General features: G+C 39.8%; 2 protein-coding genes across 5 annotated transcripts in view; one reads left to right on the top strand and one right to left on the bottom strand.

Annotated features, from left to right (window-relative positions):
* The first annotated feature begins 5,659 nt into the window (after positions 1-5,659).
* LOC148348515 (ADP-ribosyl cyclase/cyclic ADP-ribose hydrolase 1) lies at positions 5,660-20,602 on the top strand. 2 transcript variants are annotated; one of them, XM_088322569.1, is made up of 8 exons: positions 5,660-5,788; positions 9,842-9,956; positions 12,162-12,306; positions 14,706-14,832; positions 17,221-17,303; positions 17,366-17,439; positions 17,519-17,611; positions 20,427-20,602. In XM_088322569.1, the coding sequence occupies exons 1-8, from the start codon at positions 5,755-5,757 to the stop codon at positions 20,575-20,577; spliced, it is 822 nt and encodes a 273-aa protein (XP_088178695.1). In that variant the 5' UTR covers positions 5,660-5,754; the 3' UTR covers positions 20,578-20,602. The 2 variants fall into 2 exon arrangements, with proteins under 2 accessions (XP_088178695.1, XP_088178696.1); XM_088322570.1 differs by lacking the exon at positions 5,660-5,788 and adding an exon at positions 7,918-8,040.
* A 699-nt stretch (positions 20,603-21,301) lies between these two features.
* Positions 21,302-26,721, bottom strand: part of LOC148348514 (collectin-12-like) — a 35,684-nt gene continuing 30,264 nt past the window's right edge. Inside the window, exons 5-10 of one of the 3 annotated variants that reach the window (XM_088322139.1) lie at positions 23,569-24,606; positions 22,878-23,360; positions 22,131-22,267; positions 21,956-22,065; positions 21,721-21,869; positions 21,302-21,659 (exon numbers count right to left, since the gene is read on the bottom strand). In XM_088322139.1, the coding sequence (XP_088178265.1) occupies positions 21,646-21,659; positions 21,721-21,869; positions 21,956-22,065; positions 22,131-22,267; positions 22,878-23,360; positions 23,569-24,606 (1,931 nt within the window). In that variant the 3' untranslated portion in view covers positions 21,302-21,645. Of the gene's footprint in view, positions 21,678-21,720; positions 21,870-21,955; positions 22,066-22,130; positions 22,268-22,877; positions 23,361-23,568; positions 24,607-26,721 lie in introns of all 3 variants that reach the window. The other 2 variants (XM_088322140.1, XM_088322138.1) reach the window with 2 other exon arrangements.

The raw sequence follows: 26,721 nt of genomic DNA, 5'->3' as shown, positions 1-26,721 counted from the left end.
TCGGCAAAGATCAATCTTTTAATTTCTTTAATAGGCCCTAACCAGTACTAATGGTGCATGTAATAACGGTCTAAACAATGTGGACAGTAGGGCACTGTTTTGCCTTAATTCCTCCTTTGACTGAGTGTGACAGTAATAATGAATTTTGTGGTTAGCTATGTAGAAATTATTTGGCCCGAACAACACTTGTTGTCACTCTGCACGTTGCTGCTCTTGTTTCGCCACTCATATTGTTCTTTATGCATTTATGCACATATATTTACAATTTATGCATATATTTTGGATGAAATAGCTAGGGGAGATTTTGGAAAGAAGATTGTAGTCACTGTATATTATGTAAAGATGAGAATTGTGTTCTGTTTGATTAGTGTTTCCGATTCCTCTAATTTATTTTGTATTCAATGGGAGAAAAATGAAACGTTTTCATACCTATTAACCCCAGATAGGTCCCTTAATGATTGCAATTTTTAAGAGATAATAAACCTTACAAACCCAACGGGGCACCTATTTACTCACAGCAAGACGGACTATGCAAAACAAAAAACAAAGATATTTGTATAAGATGTATAACAACCATTGTTATAAAGTGTACACTATTTGAATTAAAAAAAAAAGAATATAATACGTGTTAAACGTGTATATTAACAAGTTTGTTACTGTGAGAGGAATAAAATGAAACGTTTTATGTATTATCGAATTAACATTGTAAGGAATAAAATGTAGTGAAATTTGAAGGAAAAATTATTTAAATCCATGTACGTGGAAAAAAATATTAACTAATATCACAAAATAGTAATATATAATATAATATAATAAATATTGTATGTGGAGGATTTTGAAATAAAAAGACGGTCGATTTAGAAGGTTCTACACGTAGCAAGACTGACATCTACTGGGACACGGGAAGCTCCTCTTCTCATTACAGCCAACCCTTATAAATAAATGTGTCATCGTCAAAAATACTTTTACTCAATTCTTGTTTTTTTTTTCCAATGTCAATATTTACCATAGAATAATTTATAATTTATAATAAGCTTTTGAAGCAACATTAGGGCTGTATTAAGGCACCCCTATTTTGACAATTTGGTTGAATCCACCCTTCCAGACACCGGAAATGGTGACGTAGTGTTATTAATGTCAGCTGACTCCTTTTCATATGTTTTTTATATTTATTTTCAGATACAGCCAATACAATTAATGTGTTCCTTTGCATTACAATCTGACGTAAATTTTTTTATTTTGATCTGTTTTTCCCGAAGAACTAGTTGTTCATAGCTTACGGTTAAACATGAATTCAACTTTTACTTGTGTCTACCTTAAACTAGGTCTAAAACCTTCATTTGATAGTGAAAATGGATAATATCATCAAAAGTAAGTGTTTCTATCAGTATCAAATTGTTCATAGCATTTTAGGTGGATGCTTTTTTTACTTAAAGAAGGGATAAAAATGAATCCTGTCCCTTTAAACTTTTGTTGGAAGGGTCTCATTTTGAGTTTTGCCTTTATTGTGCAATGTCGCCCTCTGCTGGTGACGTAAGGGAACGCAACACTTTCAATATGTTGCACGATCCTTATTAGGGCTGTCCACTATTCCATTTTTTAAAAAGTGAGGCATCCTGATTTTGATTTTTTTTTTTTTTCTTTTTTTAATTGTCGAGAGCAGTCACATTACCAATCATATTAAAGGGACAGTGTGTAATATTTGGTGCCTCCTAGTGGTACAAAACAACTATAATTTAGTAAAAAACAAACGGAAATTGATTTGAATACTCGGCAAAAATGCTTTTACTATTATAACAATGTGAATTTTTATAAAATAAAATCATAGGTCGAGAAATATTTGTTTCTTTTACTCTGTGGAATCCATAGTTGCGTCGGTGCCATGTTTGTCCGGCAGGATGCCGCCAGATATATCACTGGCCCTCGCTTCACCAGACAACACAGTGCCAACTAGTGGTCAAAGATGACACATTTGGGCTTTAAAGAAAAAAGCGCTTGATGAAGTTTTCTGATGTACAAGGAAATGTTACGTGGAGGAAAAAAATGGAGATTTAGATGAAAGTTTTTAAATTGGTCGGCCGATCAGTGACATAAACCCTTCAAGCTTCTTTAAGCTCCGGGTTAGAGTCTAAATGACATAATATATGACAAAATACACATAACATTAACCAAAAATACACTCAAAATAAACACATGATGAAATTCACACAAAAACCACAACAAAATAAATGAATACACGACGGAATAAAGACAAATTACACAAAAAAATCCACACACAATACACCACAAAATAATGCTAAAATACACACTATATATAAGACAAAATACGCAAAAGAATTCACATAAAATACATGCCGAAACACACAACAAAATACACATAAAATACACGACGAATACATGACAAAGTACATGACAAAATAAATGACAAAATACACAATAAAATACAGGGCAAAATATACAAAATGCATTTCCAAAATATACGACAAAATACACACAAATACACACAAAAATTAAGCAAATAAAATGAAATACACGACAAAATGTTCAACAAAATAAATAAAAAAATTAATTACAAAATACCCGACAAATTAAGGCACAAAATGCGCACAAAATGCACAACAAGGCACATGACAAAACAAACTACGCAATACACAATGGAATACAACGAAATACACGACAAAATAAATAACCAATTACATGCCCCTCTCTCACATTCCCACAACCATCTGCCTCCCCTGTCTTTTCCACAATAAACCCATTGTAATTGAGTGCTTCTTGTGTCTCCTTTATTGGGAACTTTTAACTAATTTCAACTTTTTTATACTGAGCAATTTTAAAGTCAACACAGAATCCCAGAAAATCATCCATGCCATCCATCTATTTTCTGCACCGCTTATCCTCAGCAGGGTCTCGGGGGTGCTGGAGTCCACCCCAGCAATCTTTGGGCAGTGGGCAGGGAACACCCTGAACTGGTTGCCAGCCAGTCGCAGGGCACACAGAAAAGACAACTTACTCGCTCATTCACACCTAGGGACAATTTGGACCAGCCAATTAACCTGACATGCATGTTTTTGGGAATGTGGGAGGAAACCGGAGTGCCCGGAGGAAACCCACGCAAGCACGGGGAGAACATGCAAACTCCACATGGGGAGGCTGCATTGAACCCCTGACATCTGCACGGTGGGGCTCTGCTCCAACCACTAGCCTGCTGTGCAGCATCCTTGAAAATCAAAAACATGTAAATTATAAATACACACAAACAATATACATGACAAAATGCACACAAATTACACAACAAAATACACAAAATATATGACGATTATAAAAAAACACATAACAAAATACACACCAAAATGCATGAAAAAATACACCAAAATAAATAACAAAATGTACACAAAATACACACTAAAATACTCGATATAATACACACAAAATATATGACGAAATAAATAAAATGTACACAAAATATACAACAAAATGTAAATGAAATACATGACGATATACAAAAAAAACCATTACATTATACACGAAAATACAGGGCAAAATACATGACAAAATAAATAACAAAATGTACACCAGAAACACGACAAAGTATACACAAAATACAGTACATGGTGAAATACATTACAAATACAGAACAAAATGCACACCAAATATATGACGACACACAAAAAAACACATTTACAAATACACACAAAAATACACAACGAAATAAATAAAAAATGTTCACAAAATCCACGACAAAAGTATACACAAAATACAGTACATAGTGAAATACATTACGAATGCATAACAAAATACACAAAAAAGTACACACAAAATACATGGTGAAATACATTACAAATACATAACAAAATATAGGACAAAGCACACACAAAATACATGGTGAAATACATGACAAATACCCATGAAATATATGACAAAATAAACTCAAAATTCATGACAAATTACATAACAAAATGCACACACATTCCAAGACCAAGAAAATAATTTAAAACTCCCAAAACACCCAGAAAAAAACACAAGAGAAAATAAATACAGAACAAAATGTATAAAAAAATTACATGACAAAATACACGACAAAATATGCATTTCCACACGGGGGCAAATTTATTTTTTTAAATAATAAACTAAGTGAATTCCATTGAATTAGCCGAATTATCCCAATTATTGTCGCTCTTCGTCGAGTCTCCTTTCTCGTTCTACCTCTACACCGATCTTCTGAATTTCTTCCTCTGCCCACGCCTTTCTCCCAAGCTGGCGTGTCGGCTCCTCCCATTGGCGGGCCAAGAACGTCCATGTGGGCTCCACCTCGTCGCCTCGATGTCTGGACCCCTGCGTCACGAAGGCCCCTCTTGCGCCGGGAAGCGCTGATTATTATATCAGCCCTTGTCCCAGTTCCCATTGTTTTTGTAAACATCATTCTTCACAAGGTTGCAATAACCTCGCCCCACAGCTCAGCCAGTGAATATCTTTTGCATTTAAATGTAATTTGTGTTTGATGGTACGAAATCCCTTATAGTTAAATATATAAAATCCTCAAAAGGTAAAGGGGTTATAAGGCGCACCCCTCCAAAAATAGTCTTTGGTCATATTTATCCTACATAAGGCGCACCTGACGATAAGGCATGTGGTATTAAAACTACTGTAAGAACTATTGTACCTACAGGCGCTGCCCTACTGAAGAACGAGGTTCCGGACGATCGTTCGTGAGGTTGATTTTGTTTCTTCAGTTTCTTCAGTGCTACATTTGTGTGGAATGTATGTGTCAAGACCAGAGCGGAGACAGGACCCACTTGCGTTTTGTTTCTCTGAGTTTTATTGGAAAAAGGAAATGGTTGCACCCACGATCCGGTGAACACTGGGCGCGGGAAGCAAGTCACTCTGAAAGCGGTATGGCGGTGTCGGGAACAGAACAAATGGGTCAGTAGCCAGGACAGGAGAGCAAAAACGTGGTCGGGGTCGGAAACGAGTCGAAAGCCAGGAGAGGAGAGTATCAAAAAACGGGTCGAAGCCGGGGAAGCAAAAAACAGGTGGAAGTCAGAGTTAAAAAAGGCTTGCCCAAAGTAAACTGAGGTCCGCAGATGGACTGACAAAAGGGGACAGATAGGAGTGGGTTTAAATAGGGACAGAGAGCCAATCAGAGTCTGAGGCAGTTGGCGCCAAATGAGCGGGCACAGGTGCATCACATCGGTAATCATGACAGTATGTCTAAGGCTTGTACACGTAACTTGTTTTGTACTAAAAAATAAATGTGTATACATGACGAATACACAGCAAAAATACACGACAAAACACATGACAAAATATATAAAATAAATGACAAATACCAGGAAGTATAAATAACAAAATAAAGGACAAAATGAATAACCAAATTGAATGAATTGCATTGATGTCATATACTTTGGTAAGGCCTGATTCATTTATATGTGGTACATATTTCTAGCTTTGTATTTATTTCTCCATTGGTATTTTTATTTACGGCAAAATTACTCCTCTGTGTGCAATAAGCCATCCATTATTTTGTAGTCCGCATGGCAAACAACTCTTACGTTGTGTCTGCAAATTGTACAATTCGTTTGTCCTAAGTGGAATCATGAGGGTCAGAACACACCCACTGCGGACCCCGCGGAGGGCCATGCTTATTCCTGGTGGAGATTTCGCCTTCCCTCATCAGATTAGCCACAAAACAGCTCGTGCAATCGATAAAACGGCCGCCGGACACCGATCCCGTCATCTTTGCAGCTTTTTTCCATGGCCGCCAACATCTGCACCTACCTAGGCATATGTGAGTTCTTGTGTATTTTGTGCATCATCAGGTTTTGAACTAGAATTGTTTTTTTTGTTTTTCTCTCTTTTGTTTGTATCGCTCATCCGGCTAGCAAGGATCTTGCAGGCGTGTCTTGTGATTGCTCTTAATTAATTAGCCGAGTCGTTTTTTGTGCGGAGTTACAGCAGGAAAGGAATCAATTTCAGAGAAGAAAACTTCATAACAGGCTTTGAAATATTTAAATAGATCCTTTGGCCACTTGGGGGCAGTATGATACATATGCACTCACACAAAGAAGAGTCTCACTACAGGCTGCTATGATTTAACTTAAGTAAAAAAATAAGTAGATGCCTACTACAGTACTTGTTTTGCTTTTGCTTTAGCTCTATCCCTCTAACCCTTTAACACTAACCACTAAACTTAACCCTAACCCCTATTGCACTAACCTTTTAACTTTAACCCCCTAATCATCTCATCTCATCTCATCAGCCGTACCGCTTATCCTCATTAGGGTCGCGGGGGGGCTGGAGCCCATCCCAGCCATCTCCGGGCAGTGGGCAGGGGACACCCTGAATTGGTTGCCAGCCAATCGCAGGGCACACAGGGACGGACAACTCACTCGCTCATTCACACCTATGGACAATTTGGACCGGCCAATTCACCTGGAATGCATGTTTTTGGAATGTGGGAGGAAACCGGAGTGCCCGGAGGAAACCCACGCAAGCACGGAGAGAACATACAAACTCCGCACAGGAAGTCTGGAGCTGGATTTGAACCCACGACAGGTTCCCATGACATGAACTGTGCCGCACAAGCGCTAACCACTGCGCCGCCGTGCTGCCACCCCCTAATCATTCTAACCCCAATTCTTTAATCCCAGCCCTGTGACCCCTATCTCTATAACCTTAATCCTTCAACCCTAACCCCTAAAGTTATATCTAACTCTCTAACCCTAACCCTCTTACTTTAGCACCTAAAGTAAACACTAACCCTCCTAATGCTCTCACCCTCTAACTTCAACCCTAACCCTTGAACCCCTAACTCTATAACCCTAAACCTTTAACCCTAACCCTTAAAGTTATATCTAACTCTCTAACCTTACTTACTTTAGAACCTTAAGTAAACACTAACCCTCTAAATCCTAATGCTCTAATCCTCTAACTTCAACCCTAACCCACTAACCCCTAACTCTACTGTATAACCCTAAACCTTTAACCCTAACCCTTAAAATTGACCCTAACTCTCTAACACTAACCCTCTAACTCCTAATGCTCTAACCCTCTAACCTTAGCACCCAAAGTTAACATTAACCCTCTAACTTAAACCCCTAACCCCCACACCCTAACCCTCTCAACACTAACCCTCTAATCCCTACCTCTCTAACCCCAACCAATAAAGTTAACCCTAAGGCTCTGACCCTAGCCCTCTAACATTAGCACCTTATCCTAACCCTAACCCTTACCTCTCTAACCCTAACCTTTTAGCCCTAACCTCTAAAGTTAATCCTCTAACCCATAACCCTTTAACTCGACTTCTCTTGAAATTTGTCTGTTTTTCTCCCTTTAATCCAAACCCTCTAACTTTAACCCATAACCTTCTAATTGTAACCCTAATGGCTAAAGTAAACCCTAACTCTCTAACCCTAGCCATTCAACACTATCAACTTAAGGCAGGGGTGTCAAACTCATCTTAACTCGGGGGCCACACGATAGAACAAACATTCTGCTGGACTAGTAGATTAAAGAGAAAGAAAAAGAGATAAAGAAATAAGAGAAAGAGGGAGGGAAAAGGAGAGAGGGCGGGACAAAGAAAGAAAAAGAGAGAGAGGGAGAGACAAAAGACAAAAAGTCGTGAGAGAGGGGGGAAAGAAAGGGAGAGGAAGAAATAAATCCAAAGAGAAATAGAAAGACAGAAGGAGAGAAAAGAGAAAAGAAAGTGCGAAGGGTATGAATAGAGAAAAAGAAAAGAGAGAAAAGGAAAAAAGGAAGTTACAGCAAAAGAGGTTAAAAGACACACATAGAGAAAGAGACAAAAAGAGACACAGAGAGTGGGAGAAAAGGGGTGGAAGAGAGAGAGAGAGAGAGAATTAAATACAATTACAGTGTCTTTGTGAGAGGCACCTGGCTTTGGCAACATCAAGTTTACATATTTCAACCTGCAGCTTGTTTTTTCTCTTGCGCTTCTCAGAGTGTTGTCTCGCGGGCCGGATTCAATCCCTTAGCGGGCCTGATCTGGCCCGCGGGCCGCCTGATTGACGGCTGTGACTTAAGGTAACCCTAACCCTCCAACCCTTACCTCTCTAACCCTAACCTTTTAACCCTACCCTCAAAAGTTAACCTTAACCCTTTAACCCCTAACTCTTTGACTCTACTCTACTACTACTATTACTACTACTACTACTACTACTACTTGGTCTTTGTTTTTCTCTCCAACCCTACTCCTTCAACTTTAACCCCTAACACTCTAACTGTAACCCTTACCCTCTAAACCAGACCTGGGCACTCCAGTCCTGGAGGGCTTCAAATCCTGCACGATATTGGAGATTTCTCTTCCCCAACTCAGGTGATAAAAATAAGCGTCTTCTATCAGGCTTGCAGACGCTCGTTTGTGATCCTGGTGATTGGAATTACCTTAATTGGAGCAGAGAAAACTTCATGCAGGCCACGTGTCCCTCCTGGACCGGCATCCCCAGGTCTGGTCTAAACCTAAATCTCTAACCCAGGGATGTCATACTCAGTTTGGCTCTGTGGCTAGTTCACGACTTTCTGCTCTTAGGCCAAATCAGTCAAAGAGTGGCAACTTCAAAGTTTTAGCTTACTGTACTTTTTCAGAATTATGCTTTAACATTCAGCCTATATTAGTAGCTTATCCTACATATTATATAATCATAGATGACAAGGGATTTTTTTTCCTAGCATAACACATTTATTCACAAACAATGGGGAAAACGATTTTCATGGCATTGAATGTGTAAACTGGTTTATTTTAAAGGGATAGTGTAAAATTAAGTGTCTCCAAGTGGTACAAAAAACTTTTCGTTCAGTAAAAAAAAAATTGATTTTATTACTAGGCAAAAGTACATGAACTATCATACCAATGTTATTTTTTTATGATAAAAAATATAGGTTGAGAAATTTGTATTTCTTTGCATAGTGGAATCCAGACCAAAGGCCGCCGCCATGTTTGTTTGTCGCCTTGCTGCTTGCTGTGGCACTGGTTTTCAATCACATTGGACAACAGTGCCACCTAGCGGTCAAATATTACACACTGGGGCTTCAACAGTTCAGTGTATACAGTTTCTCACCTGAACCAATTCACCACGCTATACAAACTCAAGTGGGAACTACGAAAATAGAAATATGGCCTTATTTGTCGTAGTGTTTTGACATGAATAAAAAACAAATACAAAATAATAGTGTTAGCAATGCATGGGCAATTAAAATGAACAACTAGGCTGGACCTCCGAAAGTTGAGAGTATATCCATGACTGCCCTCTAGCGGCTTAAGAAAGCATTTGGGTTGGATTTCTTTAAAAAATAGATCATACATTTTGATAGAAATGACCTAGAAACTCCAGCGGCACGGCAGCTGAGTGGGTAACGCGTCCGCGTCACAATTCTGAGGTCATGGGATCCAATCGTCCTCTGCGGAGTTTGCATGTTCTCCCCGTGCTTGCGCGGGTTTCCTCCGGGCACTCTGGTTTCCTCGCACATTCCAAAAACATGCATGTCAGGTATATTTGCCGGTCCAAATGGTCCGGAGGTATGAAGAGTGAGTTGTGTGTCTCTGTGTGCCCTGTGATTGGCTGGCAACCAGTTCAGGCTGTCCCCCGTCCACTGCCCGAAGATAGCTGGAATGGGCTCCAGCATCCCTGTGAACCTACTGAGGATAAACGGTGCAGATAATGGATGGAAGAACCTAGAAACTCGCTTCTCTTGTTGACATTTTCAGAAATTTATAGCGGGCCGGATTAAATCATCAAGTGTTTGTCCAACCCTAACCCTGGCGTCAAAGTCAAGGTCATTCCAAGCATACTGTGTTTTTTGTTTCTCTTCTTTGTTTTTTTACCAGGCGTTCTGATGCTCTACCCACTGGCAGATGCCTGCTCAGGCACCACGCCCAACATCAAGCACGTCGCCATGAGCCGCTGCCACCACTATGTCACGATGCTCCACCCAGACGGCCGGTAAGCCCCGCCCTCCTTCGCCATCTTCGTTAACCTTACCTCACACAATGACAAAATACACAGCTCATTACAAAAGAAAATACCCAACAAGATAAAAGTCAAAATACACGACAAAATACATGATTAAATACATAAAAAATGTATAAAAAATAAAAATAAAAATACACCCAAAATGCACTATAAAATAAATGACAAGCTGCAATAAAAAATACACAAAAATGTATGACAAAATACATGAAAGAATACACTCAAAATGCTCCAAAATACACACAAAATACATGACAAAATATTTTCAATGATATATGACAAAATATGTAAAATTACACAATATAATACACAACAAAATACATCAAGTAATACATGAAAAAATATACACAAAAAACACTCAATATACAAAACAAAACACACATCCAGTACTCGACTAAATACATGACAAAATACACTCAGAATGCGCGAAGTAATAGATGCCAAATTACTTGACGAATACATGACGAATACATGACAAAATACGCAAAAATGACACAGTAAAAACAACAAGATAACTAAAGAATACACAACAAAATACACACGAAATACATGAAGAAATACACAACGAAAAACATGATGAAATACATGACAAACAACACGCAAAATACACAATGAAATACACGTAATATTACACAACAAAATATACACAAAGAGCACAATGTAATACATGAAAAAATACTTGACAACAAAAAATACATGACACAAATTACACCACAAATTACATGCAAAGTACACAAAAATACAAATGCACAGAAAATGCACAATGTAATACATGACACAATGCACGCAAAATACACAATGAAATACACGAAAATAACACACAAAAAGCTCAATGTAATACACGACAAAATACACACAATAAGCTCAATGTAATACACGACGAAATACACGCAAAAATACATAACCAAATACATGACAAAATGAAAAGAAAAATACACACAAAGTACATGTCAAATTGCATGCAAAATACACAAAAATACATAACAAAACACACAAATAATGCACAATTTAATACATGACACAATGCCTGCGAAATACACGATGACATACACAAAAATGACACGAATAAATACACACAAAAATAACAACGTAATACACGACGAAATACACACAAAAAGCTCAATGTAACACGCGACGAAATACACGCCCAAATACATAACCAAATACACGACAAAATGAAAAGCAAAATACACACAAAATACATGTCAAATTGCATGCAAAATACACAGAAATACATAACAAAATACACAAGAAATGCACAATTTTATAGATGACACAATGCCCACGAAATACACGATGACATATACAAAAATCATATGAATAAATACACACAAAAAGAACAATGTATTACACGACGAAATACACGTAAAAATACATAAAAAATACACAAGAACAACACAACAAATTACACAAAAATGACACCCTAAAAACAACAAGATAAATACAGAATACACAACAAAATACACACAAAATACGTGACAAAATACACAACGAAAAACATGATGAAATACACATATAACACGACGAAATTTACACAAAAAGCACTATGTAATACACGGTGAAATACACGGTGAAATACACGATGAAATACACGAAAAAATACTTAACAAAATGCACAAAAAATACACAAAGCAAAATACACACAAATTACACTACAAATTACTTGCAAAATACACAAAAATACATAACGAAATACACAAAAAGCTCAATTCAATACACGACGAAATACACACAAAAAGCTCAATGTAATACACGACAAAATACACTCAAAAATACATAACCAAATACACGACAAAATGAAAAGCAAAATACACACAAAGTACATGTCAAATTGCATGCAAAATAACCAGAAATACATAAAAAAATACACGAATAATGCACAATTTAATACATGACACAATGCCTGCGAAATACACGATGAAATACACAAACATTAAACAAATAAATACACACAAAAAGAACAATGTAATACACGACGAAATACACACAAAAATACATAACAAAATACACAAAAAATACACAACAAAAATCTTGACAGCATGCAAAGCAAAATACACACAAATAGCCAAACAAATTACATGCAAAATAAACAAAAATCCATCACGATAAACCAACGATACAGACAAAATGAACGACAAAATACTCCAAAAATACATCCTCCGACCCCTTACTCACCAGGTTCGACTGCGAGGAGATCTGGCGCGGGTTCGAAGCGGCGGTGCTGCGGCAGGCGCGCTGCCAGGTGGCGTCCGAGCGCTACGGCCGCATGTTCCGAGCCATGCCCCAAACGCACGAAGCAATGGCGGCGGGGGCCTGCCACCGGGTGAGTGCCCTGTCTAGTCTCATCCTTCTGTGACAATGTGTTCCTTTAAATATGACAACTGCAGCACCACAACTCGGGCTGCAACTAACTATTAGTTAGTAATCGATGAGTCAATCGATTATCTTTTTAATCAATCGATTAACCAGATTTCTAAAAAACAGTTTTAATCCCTTGGTTTCAGACTAGAAGTAAGATCGGGTCTAAAGAACCCAACCCGACCCGGCCCGCGGGTAAGGAAGCCGAGACCAGCCCGAGCCCGACAAATTAACTTGATTTGAGGGACCAAGCCCAAAGCAAAAGTTTTTATATTCTGTTTGTGAGCATTTTTATTTTGTCTGAAGAGGTGAAGGGCTTCTTTCTCGCTGATTTTTTTTTTTAAATTAGCCATTGGGCGCTCGGATCCTCCACAAAGAAAAGTAAAACGACATACATACAGACATGTTATATTTTTTTTTATATCAGTTTTTAAATAGATTAGTTAATAAATTGGTGTTGAAACGTTCACAATTAAAGCAAAATAATAGATTTTGTCCCAGTTTTAAGAATATAATTTTATACAGTATTTCCTTTATTGTATTACTGTAGTTGTAATTTAGTAGTACTTTTTTCGTATCTCTTTAGTAGGATTTGCATAGGAGTATGTTTTGGACTATTTCTGTAGTGTTTTCGTGGTATTACTGTAGTTGTACTTTTGTAATGTTTCTGTCCTTGGATTTGTGAAGTATTTCTGGAGTAGGATTTTTGTATCATAGTATTACTGTAGTAGTATTTTAGTAATATTTCTGTAGTATGGTTTTCTTTTCACAATAACAGCAAATAATATATTAGGTCCCTGTTTTTAAGAGCTAATTTTGATTTTTGGTTTTGTAGTCATTTTGTTATATTTTGTCGTATTCCCCTGTACTTTTGTAGTTGTCACTCAAGAGGGCAATGAGGACAAGGCTGGCACCCAAAAAATTATATATTTTTGTTGGTAGTACTTCATTTAGTACTTCATGTGAACCATCACGTGAAGACTTCACGTGATGGAGTGGGCATGGCGTTAGGAATAAGGTTGCATGGACAGCTGCAGGAAGAAGTTGGAAGCTTTAGGTACTTGGGTTGTGATGTGGCTGCAGTTGGTGGAATGGAGTGTGAGGTATTACACAGAGTGAATCAAGGAAGCAAGGTTTTGGGTGCTCTGAGGACAGTGATGAGCAATTAGACTATGAGTATGGATGTTAAGAGGGGGACTGTATGAGAATGTGATTGTGCCGACTGTGTTGTATGGTGCAGAGACTTGGAGCCTGAACGCAGATTTTAGAAGGAAATTAAATGTGTTTGAGATGAAGAGTTTGAGGAGTATGTTAGGAGTGACCAGACTGGATAGATTGAGAAATGAAATTGTGAGAGACAGAACTGGAGTAGTAGTGGAACTGACCAAACGTGTGGATAAGAGAGTACTCGGTTGGTTTGGACACATGGAGAGGATGGATGAGGTGCGAATGTTGAAAAGGATCTACAGAGCAGAGGTAAATGGAAGGAGACCAAGTGGAAGGCCGCGATTGCTGGAATGGATGGTGTTATGAGTGCATTGCATGAAAGAGGTCTAAATATAGTGGAAGCTAGATCCCTTGTTGGTGATAGGAATGAGTGGAGAGGTGTTGTGAAAGGGTAGTAGGATGTTTAGACGTGTTGTAAGGGATGGGCAGGGAACCTGTATGATGCGGCAGGGGTAAACCAGTGAAAGCTGTCGGGCCCTGCTGTTGGAACAGAAGAGTGTGTTGTGTCACCCTGAGTGACATGGCCGCTTTCTTGTGTCCCGTTTCATCTGGAGGGACGAAAGCATGACCAACTTGGCTGCGGAGGTGCTTAACTTGTTTGGGTGTTTGGGGATTTGGGTTGGCCACGGCCAAATTTTGTGTGTGTTTTTTGCTATTTATTTTCCTTTTTATCTTCTTTGTTTTAGTGTAAGTGTTTGTCTCGCTGTCGGTCACCTCTCTTGAGGGATATGACCATTTTAGATAAATAGATAGATAGTACCTCATTTACAATTATGTGCATACAGTCATAACCAGCTCAGTAGCCTAGATGGTAAGGCGCCCGCTTTGAGACTGGGAGGTCGGTGGTTCGCGCCCCGGCCGAGTCATTCCTAAGACTTAAAAAGTGGTCGGCGGCGCCCTCTGTTGGCTGCGGCTGCATCGGCTCGCTACAACGGGTCAGGTGCAATCGACATTTCGTTCTGTGTACATTGTTACACAGAATGACAATACAAGGAAATTATTATTATTATTATTATTATAATTATGTACATACAGTCTGTTCTATAATACAAAACAATGAAAAATCCAAGTTTTTAAGAATCTGTCTTACAATAAACAAAAATACATAGAAATGTATCCTGTCTTGAGGGACATCAGTTCTTGCTCTGGAGTAAGACTAGGAGGCTGCTTGAGAACTACGCGGCTCATGCGTGGACTCTGGAAGACACGCTCGCTGGTTACATGTTCAACGACCTGACTTGGTGCGCCGGTCCAGAAGGAGAAGGTAGTCAAACAGTCGCCGTGCCTCACCTCGCCGCGATCTTGTCTGTAGTAAAGGAAATTCCGGCTCTTCTTGGAGAATTGGCTTTTTCGGCTCTGCTCACTAAAATAATTCAGCTCTTTTGGCTCCTAAACGGTTGTTAAGATTGTTTTTGTTGCTTTGATCCATAAATGACCAATTATGATGGAATATTTTGCATGATATGACTTGAAAATGAAAAAAATAGCGCAAAAATGAGAGAAAAGAGGAAAAAATGAAAAAGTAAATGAAGAAGATTATCTTGGACAAACTACACTACAAAATACACTGAAAAACACACTCAAAATACAGAACACATTACACTACAAAATACAAATAAAATACGCGTCAAAATACACGACAAAATATCTGACAAAATACACGACGAATTATACGACAAAAGACATTACGAGATACAAGACAAAATGCACGGAATACATAAAAATATAAATCACAAAATACATGAAGAAAAGGCACATGAAATACATGAGGAATCACACAACAACATACAGTACATAACAAAATGTACTCGATATACGCACAAAAAACACACAAATACATGACAAAATGCGCACAGATACACAACAAATTACAAATGAAATACATGATGAAATACATGACTAAATACACAAAAAATAGATTACGAAAACCTCGAGAATACGCGACAATATAGACACAAAATACACGAGAAAATGAACACGAAATACAAGAAAAAATACACAATGAAATACATGGAGAAAAACATAACAAAATACACGTGGAAATCCACAACAAAATACATGACAAAATACATGTAAAAAAAAAAACATAACAAAGTACACACAAAATACACGACGAAACACATAAGAAAATACACTCTTAATACACAACATTATACACAACAAATTACATAACGACATCCACGCCAAACTACGCGATGAAATTCATGATGAAATACAAGACCAAATACACAGAAAATTGACGACAAAAAACTCATCAGAATACACAACAATATGACACATTACACGACAAATTAAACACGAAATACAAGAAAAAACACACTACAAAATACACAAGGAAATAAATGGCGAAATACATAACAAAATAGACGAGGAAATACATAACAAAATACACGACGAAACCCATAACAAAATACACTCTAAATACACTCTAAACACGACAAATAACATGACGACGTCCATGACAGACTACATGACGAATTACAAAATGTAATATATAACAAAAATACCTGACAAAATACACGACAAATTACATGACGACATCAACAACAAACTACATGACGAAATACATAACGAAATACATAACGAAATACATAACGAAGAACACGACGAAATACATGATGAAATATATAACAAAACACATTTCAAAAAACCATATCAAAATACACACAAAATAAATTACGAAATACATGACGAAATACAAAATGAAACATATAACAAAATACCTGACAAAAACCGTAACATAATACACACAAATTAGACGACATCTACGACAAACTACAAGACGAAATACATGACAAAAAACACAACAAATTATATGACAACATACACAACAAAATACACAACAAGATAGACATAAAATACACGACAAAGTACACAACTAGAAACACTACAAAATACACTTGAAATACATGACAAAATATGTAAAAAAGACATGAGAAAATACACACGAAATACATGGCGGAATGCTCACTGAATACACGATTACAATAGAAAACAAATTCCATGTCAAAATACACTCAAAATACATAGATAGATAGATAGATAGATACTTTATTCATCCCTGAAGGGAAATTCACATTTCCAGCAGCATCCCTGAGCTGAGAACAATACAATAATAAAGCAAAAAGAATACAATATACAAATACCCAGTGTGACGTGCAAATGCCCACTGTAGCATGTTATATAGAATATCTAAATAGTGCTACACAGAATACATATTGCAATAAGATTCGGTAATATGCAATGTAGGTGGTATGGTTTAATGTGGGCTTTTACTCTGCCGGGTAGAGTTAAAGAGCCTCATGGCATGAGGAAGAAAAGATCTGTCTGTCCGTAGTACAAGACAGTGACAGCAGTATGTCGCTGAAACTGCTCTTCTGTCTGGAGATAATGCTGTGTAGTGTAGTGGATGTGATTGATTGACATGACAAAATATGTAAAAAAGACATGAGAAAATACACACGAAATACATGGCGATTTGCTCACTGAATACACGATACAATAGAAAACAAATTACATGTCAAAATACACTCAAAATACATGACAAAATATGTAAAAAAGACATGAGAAAATACACCCGACATACATGACAGGATACGTTAAAAAAATCTGAGAAAATCCACCAAATACGCTTTTCGTCTGCCCCATTTAGATTTTGATTTTGCACGCTGTCCGGAATGGTCGACGTGCCGGCATCATCCCGTGCGCTCCCTGTGGCGCCAAGCGTCCCAAAGGGTGAGTGCGTCAAGCCCCTCGGGACCACGACAAGTGGCTTTTCCCAGTCCCTGTCTTTACAGTTTGCGGAGGCGGCCTGCGGCAACGTGACGCTCTTGCTCAACGGCTCCATCCGGAAAGCCTTCGACAAGAACAGGTTCTGGTTTTCGTCCCGTTTTTTGCCGAAACTTGACTCCATGCTTGTGGTTTCTTGTGTTTTTTGTTTGTCCGTGTAGCATGTTGGGAAGCGTGGAGCTGGGCGCTCTCGATCCGCAAAGGGTCCACTACGTCAACATCGAGGTGGTGAGCGATTTGGACGGACCCTTCATGTGAGCACATTTAAATCGACAAACTCTGGGCAAACTCTTTTAAGCTCAGGGGCCACGTGGTAGAAAAAGCACTCTTAACTGTATTTTTGGTTTTGCTGACTCAGCAGCTTTCCCAGAAAGACATTCTACTCTCTCAGTCCAGAACCATATTTTACAAGCAAACAATTAGGTCACTCTAGAAGTGAATGACCCTGCCAAAAAGGAAAATGCCGCCCAAAAATGCTTTTGCGTCTCGGGGGGCAGCAGTAGCTCAGGAGGTAGAGCGCTCGTCTTGGGCTCAAGGGATCCCAGTTCGAATCCCGGCTCGTCCGTGTTACATGTCGAAGTGTCCTTGGGTAAGACACTGAACCCCTAATACCCCCAATAAGCAGGTTAGCGCCTTACATGGCTGCAAGGCCGCTATTGGGAAATGTGGAGCATATTGTAAAGCGCTTTGGGAAGTCATTGACTTGAAAAGTGCAGACCATGCAGATCATTTCATTTCAAAGAGGGTGATGCTCTTACGGTGCACAGCCATTCTTGATTTCCATTCCATTTAGTTACATTTATAAGTTACATTTGGCCCTTTGAGGACAGCCGTTATGCAGATGTGGATCTCAGTGAAAATGAGTTTGACACCCCCTTAGTCAGAGGGGACATTGGGTATTATTCAGTGCCTCTTAGTGGTAAAAAAACATAATATGGATTTGAGTATTAAGCAAACATACATGAACTATGATACAAACGTGCATTCTTAAAATAATAAAATAATAATAAATAATACTCATATGTTGAGAAATTTTGAGTTTTACTTAGAGCACAGGTGTCAAACGGGCGGCCCGCCGGCCAGATCAGGCCGGGTAAGGGATTGAATCCGGCCCGCGAGACAACACTCAGAGAAGCGCAAGAGAAAAACAAGCCGCAGGTTGAAATATGTCAACCTCATGTTGCCAAAGAAAGGTGCCTCGAACAAAGACAATACTTGTATTTCTCTCTCTCTCTCCCTCTTTTCCACCCCTTTTCACCCACTGTCTGTCTCTGTCTATTTCACTCTCTGTGTCTCTCTTTTTCTCTTCCTTTGTTGCTCTTTTTCTGTTTCTCTCTCTGTGTCTTTTTAACTTCTTTTGCTCTAACTTTTTTTTTCTATTCTCTCCTTTCTCTTTTCCTACCCTTCGCGCTTTCTTTTCTCTTTTCTCTCCTTCTGTCTTTCTATTTCTCTTTGGATTTCTTTCTTCCGCTCCCTTTCTTTACCCCTCTCTCACGACTTCTCTTTTTATCTCTTTTGTTTCTCACGCTCTCTCCCTCTCTCTTTCTTTGTCCTTTTCCCTCCCTCTTTCTCTTATTTCTTTATCTCTCTTTTTCTTTCTCTTTAGTCTACTAGTCCGGCCCCCGACAGAATGTTTTTTCTATCGTGTGGCCCTCGAGTTCAAATGAGTTTGACACCCCTGACAGGGCATCATTGGTGCTAATGGTACCCCCAAAAACATTAAGCCAAATAATAAAAATGGTGTGGTTTGTTTCTTTTGACTCACCCTAGTCTGTATTCTTTTTTGTGCTCTGTAGCACTCGTTTTTGGTTGCACTACACAGTACAGCAACTAGTGGTCAGTTATTACAGACTGTCCTTTAATGAATGTACAGTGTCCCTTTAAACAGGGCGTCCATGACCTCTATTTCAAGTCGACTAAGATTTGTTGGCCTGGAGAAGGATAGGCGCCACCAGGCTGTCCTTGCCCAACTCACACTACAGGAAATGGTGCCCCTATGACCCTCGTGGCTAAGGGATAGAAGAATATTTCCTCAAATGTTCTCTGGTTGATAAAACCTAGTGAGCAAATAGTGCTAAAGTGGGTGGGCACTCTGCTAGTAGCTCTTGGCTTTGGTGACATCCAGTGGACATATATAAAACGGCAAGTCATTGCTTAACGGTATGAAGCTCATTTTTCTCTCCTGCTTCTCAGCATTGTCTCGCCGGCCAAATTCAATCTGTTGGTGGGCATAATCTCAACCCGCAAGCCATATGTTTGACGCACCTGGTCGGACTACGGCCCACCTCCGGGCACTCTGGTATCCTCCCACATTCCAAAAACATGCATTTCAGGTGAATTGGCCGGTCCAAATTGTCCCTATGTGTGAATGAGCGAGTGAGTTGTCTGTCCCCGTGTGCCCTGCGATTGGCTGGCAACCAGTTCAGGGTGTCCCCTGCCCACTGCCCGATGATTGCTGGGATGGGCTCCAGTACCCCCGCGACCCTACTGAGGATAAGCGGTGCAGCTAATGAGATGAGATGATATATATATAATAGTAAATAAACTACTAATTTGAACAAAAATTATGTGCCAGCTTTGTCCCAATTGTCCTACAACAGATATACTACAATAATAAAAGCAAAATGGCAACAAAACTAAATTTAGTCCTTAGAAACAGGGCCTGCTATATTATTTTGTCTTAACTCTGAAAAGAAAAAGAAATATTGCATATATACTGCAAAAATGCTAATACAGCAATACTATAATACAGAAATGTTACTACAAAAATCTACTTATCTACTACAGAATTATTGCTACAGTAATAATACAAAAATCATACGACAGAAATCCTACAAAAATATTTAGTACTTAAAAAAAGGATTTAATTCTGAAATGAAAAATACAGCAATACTATAATACAAAAATATAGTACTACATAAATACTTCTACAGAAATATTATTACAAAAATACTGTACGATGACTTGGCAATCTCACATGCGCTAGGATTTCCTAACTGTATTCAAATTAAATACAAAATGGCGCACGAGGAAAATGTCTTGATGGCTCTGCCGGTGCTTTTTTTGCAGAGAATCCTGCAGGGGGCGCTCCATTGCAGAATTGACCCGCATCCTGCAGGCCAGGAGACTCCGCTGGACCTGCTCCGACAATCGCAACCTTGGACGAATCGTGCATTCATATGACGACAACAATCGTTTGGCAAGACAAAAGGAACTATGAAATAAAATGTCGAATTTTTCCTGAAGAAAAAACTTTCCTTCCTTTCAGGTCATTGCGTTTAGTTTTCTGGTTCGGTTTTTGTTTCAGATGTGGGTGTTTTTGGACCCTTTGTTTTTTGGTTACTTTGTTCTTGGTTTTGAAATTTAATACCTTACCTAAATCCTTGTTTAAACACCCTGTCCTCTCTTCCTGCTTCCCTACACTTGGGTCCACCTGCTAAAAGTGACAGACTGACCGAACCACCAAAGAACCCCGTAGGACAATTCCTCATCCCTGTCACCTGCGGCAAGGAGAATGTCCCTCTGAAAAATCTGGTCTGGTCTGGAATGGTCACTGTTTCGGCAAGGAAGGACAAGGACCTTTGACCGACGCTGTGTCCATGGCAAAAAGGTCCCTATCTTTGCGGTAAGGAGAGGAGTCCTTCTTCTGGCCCTGTTTTGGCCCCTTAAGCACTGATTGTAAATGTTGTGTCACTTGAAGGAATTTTGAATGACTTTTTTGTAATTTTCGGTCTTTTAAACCATCGCATCAATATTTTAATCAAGTTCATCATTTAGTGGTGATTAATACACCTCCATATACTCGAAAGTACTTATTTACTTTTCGTTTTATTCAATCATCAACACTATATATCCGTTTATATAGTCGTTAAACAACTGAAATTTTCCACTAACATCTGTATTACGCCCCTTTGTTACATAACAGATTGTGAATACTCACCAGCCCAGAATATTTAGTTTATTTGACTTTATTGTGATAACACCCACAAACTGTTCACTCCAAGCGTTGTTTTTACCCGTCTGTTTTCGAGACTCGGATATTGATCAAAGTCAGTTCTCTTTCCATTCCTATGCAGCTGCCTTGTGAAATATACATTCAGATAGGCTGTTGTACATTCAAAAGGAAATCTGTCACTGCCAGGATTTTTTTAGAGAAGAAAAAATATTGGGAGGGAATATAAACCCAGATAGTCTTGGTTTTAGCTGCTGCTGCCCAGGCTGCATCCCATGAATGGACCAGAACCAGCTCGGCGTCCAGTCCAGCTGCCACTCCGTCTAGCCTTTGCTGCTACCAGGTGCCTGCTGAAACACAGAGAGTCACTTAAATAACTTGAATGAGAAAAAGAAGAAAAAAAGCCCTTACCCATCTGCGTCCGTGGCTTTTGGCAAATGTAGCCAATGAGATCTTCACAGAAGAAATCGTTCCACTGGCCGTCATGGACCAGTCCAGCGCAGTTCTCGCCGCCCTGGTGGCCGTGACCCCAGTTGTCCGGCTGGCCGGCCTTCCAATTCCTGTGAGGGCACGGTAAAAAAATCTTGAGACATGCAGGGCCGCCTCCGCCATCACCTGAGTAAATTGTCGGCGAGAGAGGACTGACGTAAATCCTGGTAGGACGCCGTCCAACCAGCGCCAAACATTTTCCTGGGCTCTGTCGGTCAGGCCCATCCAGAAGTAGCCCTTGCCGCTCGTCTGCTTCTGCAGCCATTCCTGGACGCACAGACAAAATGCTCAGAATTGTCTTTCAAAATAGAAGAAGCTGATGAAAGACTCGCCTGTTGGTCTCTGGTATGGATGATGAGCAAAGATGCAGAGCTCCGTTGGCAGGAGGCTTGTGCTTCGTCGAAGCTGCGCAGGTCTCGGGAGAACAAATAGCACTCGTCTGCATGGGGGGACCACTGGGGCGGACAACCTGAAGAACAGGATTATGAAGGCTTACGGCTCGAATCGGCTGTAATAGCTTTCAGTGCAGACAAATCATTTTGAGGAAACCAAAGTCCTAAATGAACATTTTTTTGAGTGAGTAAAGCCGCAATCCGAGTCGTGCACCCCCAGTGTAGTACTACCCTGCACCAGAAGATGGTGAGATGCAGCACTGAGCTCTGCTGAAATATATGCACTATAATGCAAAAGTAAAATAATTGCCCTAAAACGGTTTGCCAGAACTCTTTACAACTCTTGCCTAAGTGGAAACTGAAAAAGCGTCTGGAATAACTGTAAAATGGACACTCATTTCTGACAGAATGTATTAGCATGATAAAACGGTGGACCTTGTACAGTTACCTGAAATGAATAGCTAGAAATAAACAGGTTTTGTCTTGGTAGGGCCATAAATATCTTCTCGTGATAATACACGATAGTTTCCGAGTTCTCGACATTACCAGAACAAGAAAAGGCATTCGTAAATTTCAGAAGAGCTGAAACGATTATTTGGTATGCCCTTTGGATTGGTTGTGGTATAGGCCTGCCCGAATGCAAACGGTTCAGGAAAAATCATGACAGTTGTCTTGAGGGTGATGTACCTGTGATCCAGGGTGTCTTTGGATCCGCCTCGTCTTGGAGCGACACAGGGTCAGAAGAAACGAGAACTCCCGGTTGTCCAGGTGGCCCCGCAGGCCCCGGAGGCCCGACTGGTCCCTGCACTCCTGTCGGCCCTTGCTCTCCGGCCGGCCCTACGGGACCTTGGATACCCGGCGGGCCCTGTGCACCCATAGGACCAGGTTGGCCGTCTCGACCTGGTAAACCGGCGGTGCCCGGCTCTCCTTTACTCCCAGGCGGTCCAGCCCTTCCCCCTGATCCCCTTGGGCCCTTGGATCCTGGGTTCCCGGAGACACCCGGAAGACCCCTTAAGCCTGGAAGACCTGGCTGGCCCGGTATTCCTTGCTCTCCTCTTGGCCCTCGTATCCCCGAGGCACCTTTGTCCCCCTTCTCGCCCTTTGGACCAGATTGACCGGTTGGTCCCGGAGGTCCTTTGTCACCCCTTGGACCTCTGGTACCAGGAGGTCCTGAAAAATAAACGCAAACCAGGTTAAGGAACCATTTACTTTTCAAGGTGCTCGTTGTCATTTTGATGACAGCTAAAATGTATTCTACCCTAGCTGACCAACAGTTTGGGTCAATTGCTTATCAAATATAGATGGATTTTGAAGTAGTTGTCCTTGCTATTATGACTACATATGAAACTAGCTAACAAAGTGATATGTCAGGCCTTACCCTGAAGAATGGTGAAATTGGTGATCAGCTGGGAGTGCTTGGTGTCCACAAGTTTCATCTCTTCCATGACGATACTGAGGCTGGTGACCTCTTTATCCAAGCGTGCCGCCAGGTCCTCCTGCTGTAATCTTAGTCCAGCCGTGTCAAGCCTCATATCGGCCATACTGCCATTAAGGATCCTCAGTACATCAGAATGCTGAGCCACAGTTTGGGAGAAAGTGCGCAAGGAGATGAGGTTAAGGTTGATAGCACCCAAAAACTGGGTGGTAAAACTGATGTTGCCCGTCACATGGTCTAGGACCTGCTCCGAATCGTCTAGCCGCATTTCTAGACGCTGAAATTTAAAGGCCGTGAGATTGCTGAAGTGCCTCTGGGAGTCAAAGATCTCAGTCAGGGACTGCTCATGCACCTCAGCTAAATTGCTGACGTTCTGCAGTCTGCCAGACACAAAAGCCAGTTTGGATCCGATTTCCTGTAGACCTTCGTCGTTAGCTTTGGACTGCAGTGAGGCGTTTGTGGCTAGGACCTGTAGGCTGTACACTTGACTCCGGAGCCAGTCGGTATCAGCAAACGTCTGCTTGCTGGTCTGCTCCAAACTCTGAAAATCACCGTGGACTTTTTGTATGTTCTGACTGGCGTCGTCCACTGAGCGGTGCAGAGCCTGGATGAGGCCTCTCTGCTGCCCCTGGGTGAGGTTCAGTCCACCAATGCTCACTAAGATCTGATTCTGGAGCTTGGCATGTCGTTGGAGTTCTTGTTGCAATCGGACAGTGTCGTTCCGCAAACTGCCGAGGGCGCTGCCGTGTGAGTTCAGTGTGCCATTGACCAATCGCAAGGACGCCGCATTCTTTTCCAGAATTTGGCGGACAGAGGCTTGAGTACTCTGGATTTGCCAGCCAAAGTTTTGCAGCTGGCTAAGCTTGACCTGGTCACCGTGGAGTTGCTCCTCCATGGCCGACAGTTGCCTCTGCAGGGCTGACACCTTACTCTTGAAGGCCTGGGTCGCTGTGGTAGTGTTCTCTGACCCAATTTGATCATCTGAAAATAGATGTTTCATTCGTTATGCCAAATAAGTTGGAACGTCACCAACTTCTCCTGCTCTTTACATACCAGGCTTTTGGGTGGCATTTCAGGATAAGGCTAAAACTCACTGAAACTGTTGAACACATACACCCTTTAGATTTGTCTTGCCTTGAAATACCAATTATCATGTAACATTGTGCATTAATGACTTAATAATTACTTTTTAAAAAAAAATATACTAATAAATGACATCACTACTTTTTGGGCAGGGGCTCAAATTTGTGACCGTGTTGCCTTTCTCTCACTCTTGAATTACTGAATGAAATTGAATCAAATAACCCTTGTATATTTTGCTATCAACCTTATTGAACACAAACAACTTGCTTTTAAAATATGAAACAATCAACAGTTGGACATATAGATTTCAAAGTTCAGACCAGATTACCTCAATGGGCTTTGAGATTCTTCGTGATTTAGGGCTATACAAATAAAAATGACTTGACTTGACTTGACATCCTAAAATTTCCTGGAGTCTAAAAAATCTTTAAGGGACATAATGTAATATTTAACCACTAGACGTCTCTGTATTTTGTAGTGAAGCAAAAAAAAAAAAGAGTGCTTAATAACAGGGGAAAAAATACAAACTTGGAGATTCAAAGTCATCAAAGTGCAACGTTTTTTCTGCTTATGTTTTCGCCCAACCTTTTGAGAATGAAAAAAGGAAACACATTGAAAATTAAAGAATTAGAAAAAACAGATTAAAAAAAGGAAAAAGAGAAAGGTGAAAAAGAGAAGAGAGAAGGAAAAGGGAGAAAAACTGAAAACAAAGAAAAAATAAGAAAGGACAAAGTGTAAAAAATACAAGAAAGGACAGATGAAAAAAAGAAAAAGAAAAAAAGAGAAAATCAAAGATGAAAGGAAGAAACAAGAATGGTATATAGCGCTTTTCAAGTCAATGAAGACCTCCCAAAGCGCTTTACAATGTGCTTCACACTTACCCATTCACACACACACTCACACACCAATAGCGGCCATGCAGCCATGCAAGGCGCCGGCCTGCGTATGGGGGTCATTAGGGATTCAGTGTCTTGCCCAAGGACACTTTGACATATAACACGGAGGAGCCGGGAATCAAAGAAAAAGGAAAACGCAAAAAGAATTAAAAAAAAATGAGAAATGGAAAAATGTCAGAAAAAAATAAAAAGATGAAAAATAAAAGAAAAAAGGCAAAAAAGACAGAAAGTAAGAAGAAGAAGATCCCTGGAGGTGATCCTCATCTTATGTCAAATAAATAGAAATGTTGTTCACCTATGAGTATTTTTTAAAAATGCATGTTTATGTAATAGTGTATGTATTTTTGCTCAAATCAATGTTGTTTTCTTTTGAATGAATGTTTTTACCACAAGGAAACGCTATATAATACACACTGTCCCTTTAAAGAACATATACATATTACTGTATTTTCATAAAAGTCTCAGATTTTCTTCAAATTGTGCGGCACGCCCTATAATATGGTGCACCTTGTCTGTCACGTTAAGCAGCGGACGTAGACCCACTCGGTGGCCTTAGGGTCACAGGTTTGAGCCTTGGCCGAGTCAAGACTTACAACATTTTTGAGTAGAATCCCATATTTTTGTGAGATGGTTCGCATTTTCAACTAATTGCAACTTGTATGTAATCTCCTGTGAGTTTTATGGGTCTCCTGTTTGAACACCACCACTTCACGTGACATCAAACGCAATATATTGTTTGTGGAAGTACTCATGGATGCAAACGCGGCAGCATATCTAGCAATTTAATTTGAAAGATATTGTCATCGTCGTGGTGCTTTTGTTTCATAAAACTGTCATTTTTTTCACCATTTTCAGCGGATGATAGTGAAAAGATTGGATTGTCGACGCTTGGGCTAACGTGTCTGCCGGGACTGTTGTTTGAGCGTTTTGAAAGTAACTCAGAAAGAGAAGAAAGTGAACCTTTTCATACAGATTTAGCTAAACTGTTCTGCTCAAAAACAGACGACTAAGATTTTGACTGTTGTTTGATATGAATTACTGGCTAAAAAAATGTAAAAAATACTTAAACCACAACAAAACTCAGTTTTGCTTCCGTTGTATTTTTAAACACTGAGAC

This window comes from Urocampus carinirostris, chromosome 18 (assembly GCF_059441175.1).
Source record: "Urocampus carinirostris isolate Australia breed hairy pipefish chromosome 18, RoL_Ucar_1.0, whole genome shotgun sequence".
Lineage (NCBI taxonomy): Eukaryota > Metazoa > Chordata > Actinopteri > Syngnathiformes > Syngnathidae > Urocampus > Urocampus carinirostris.
Note: the sequence above shows the minus strand (reverse complement) of the source record. Positions and strands in the feature narration are given on the sequence as shown.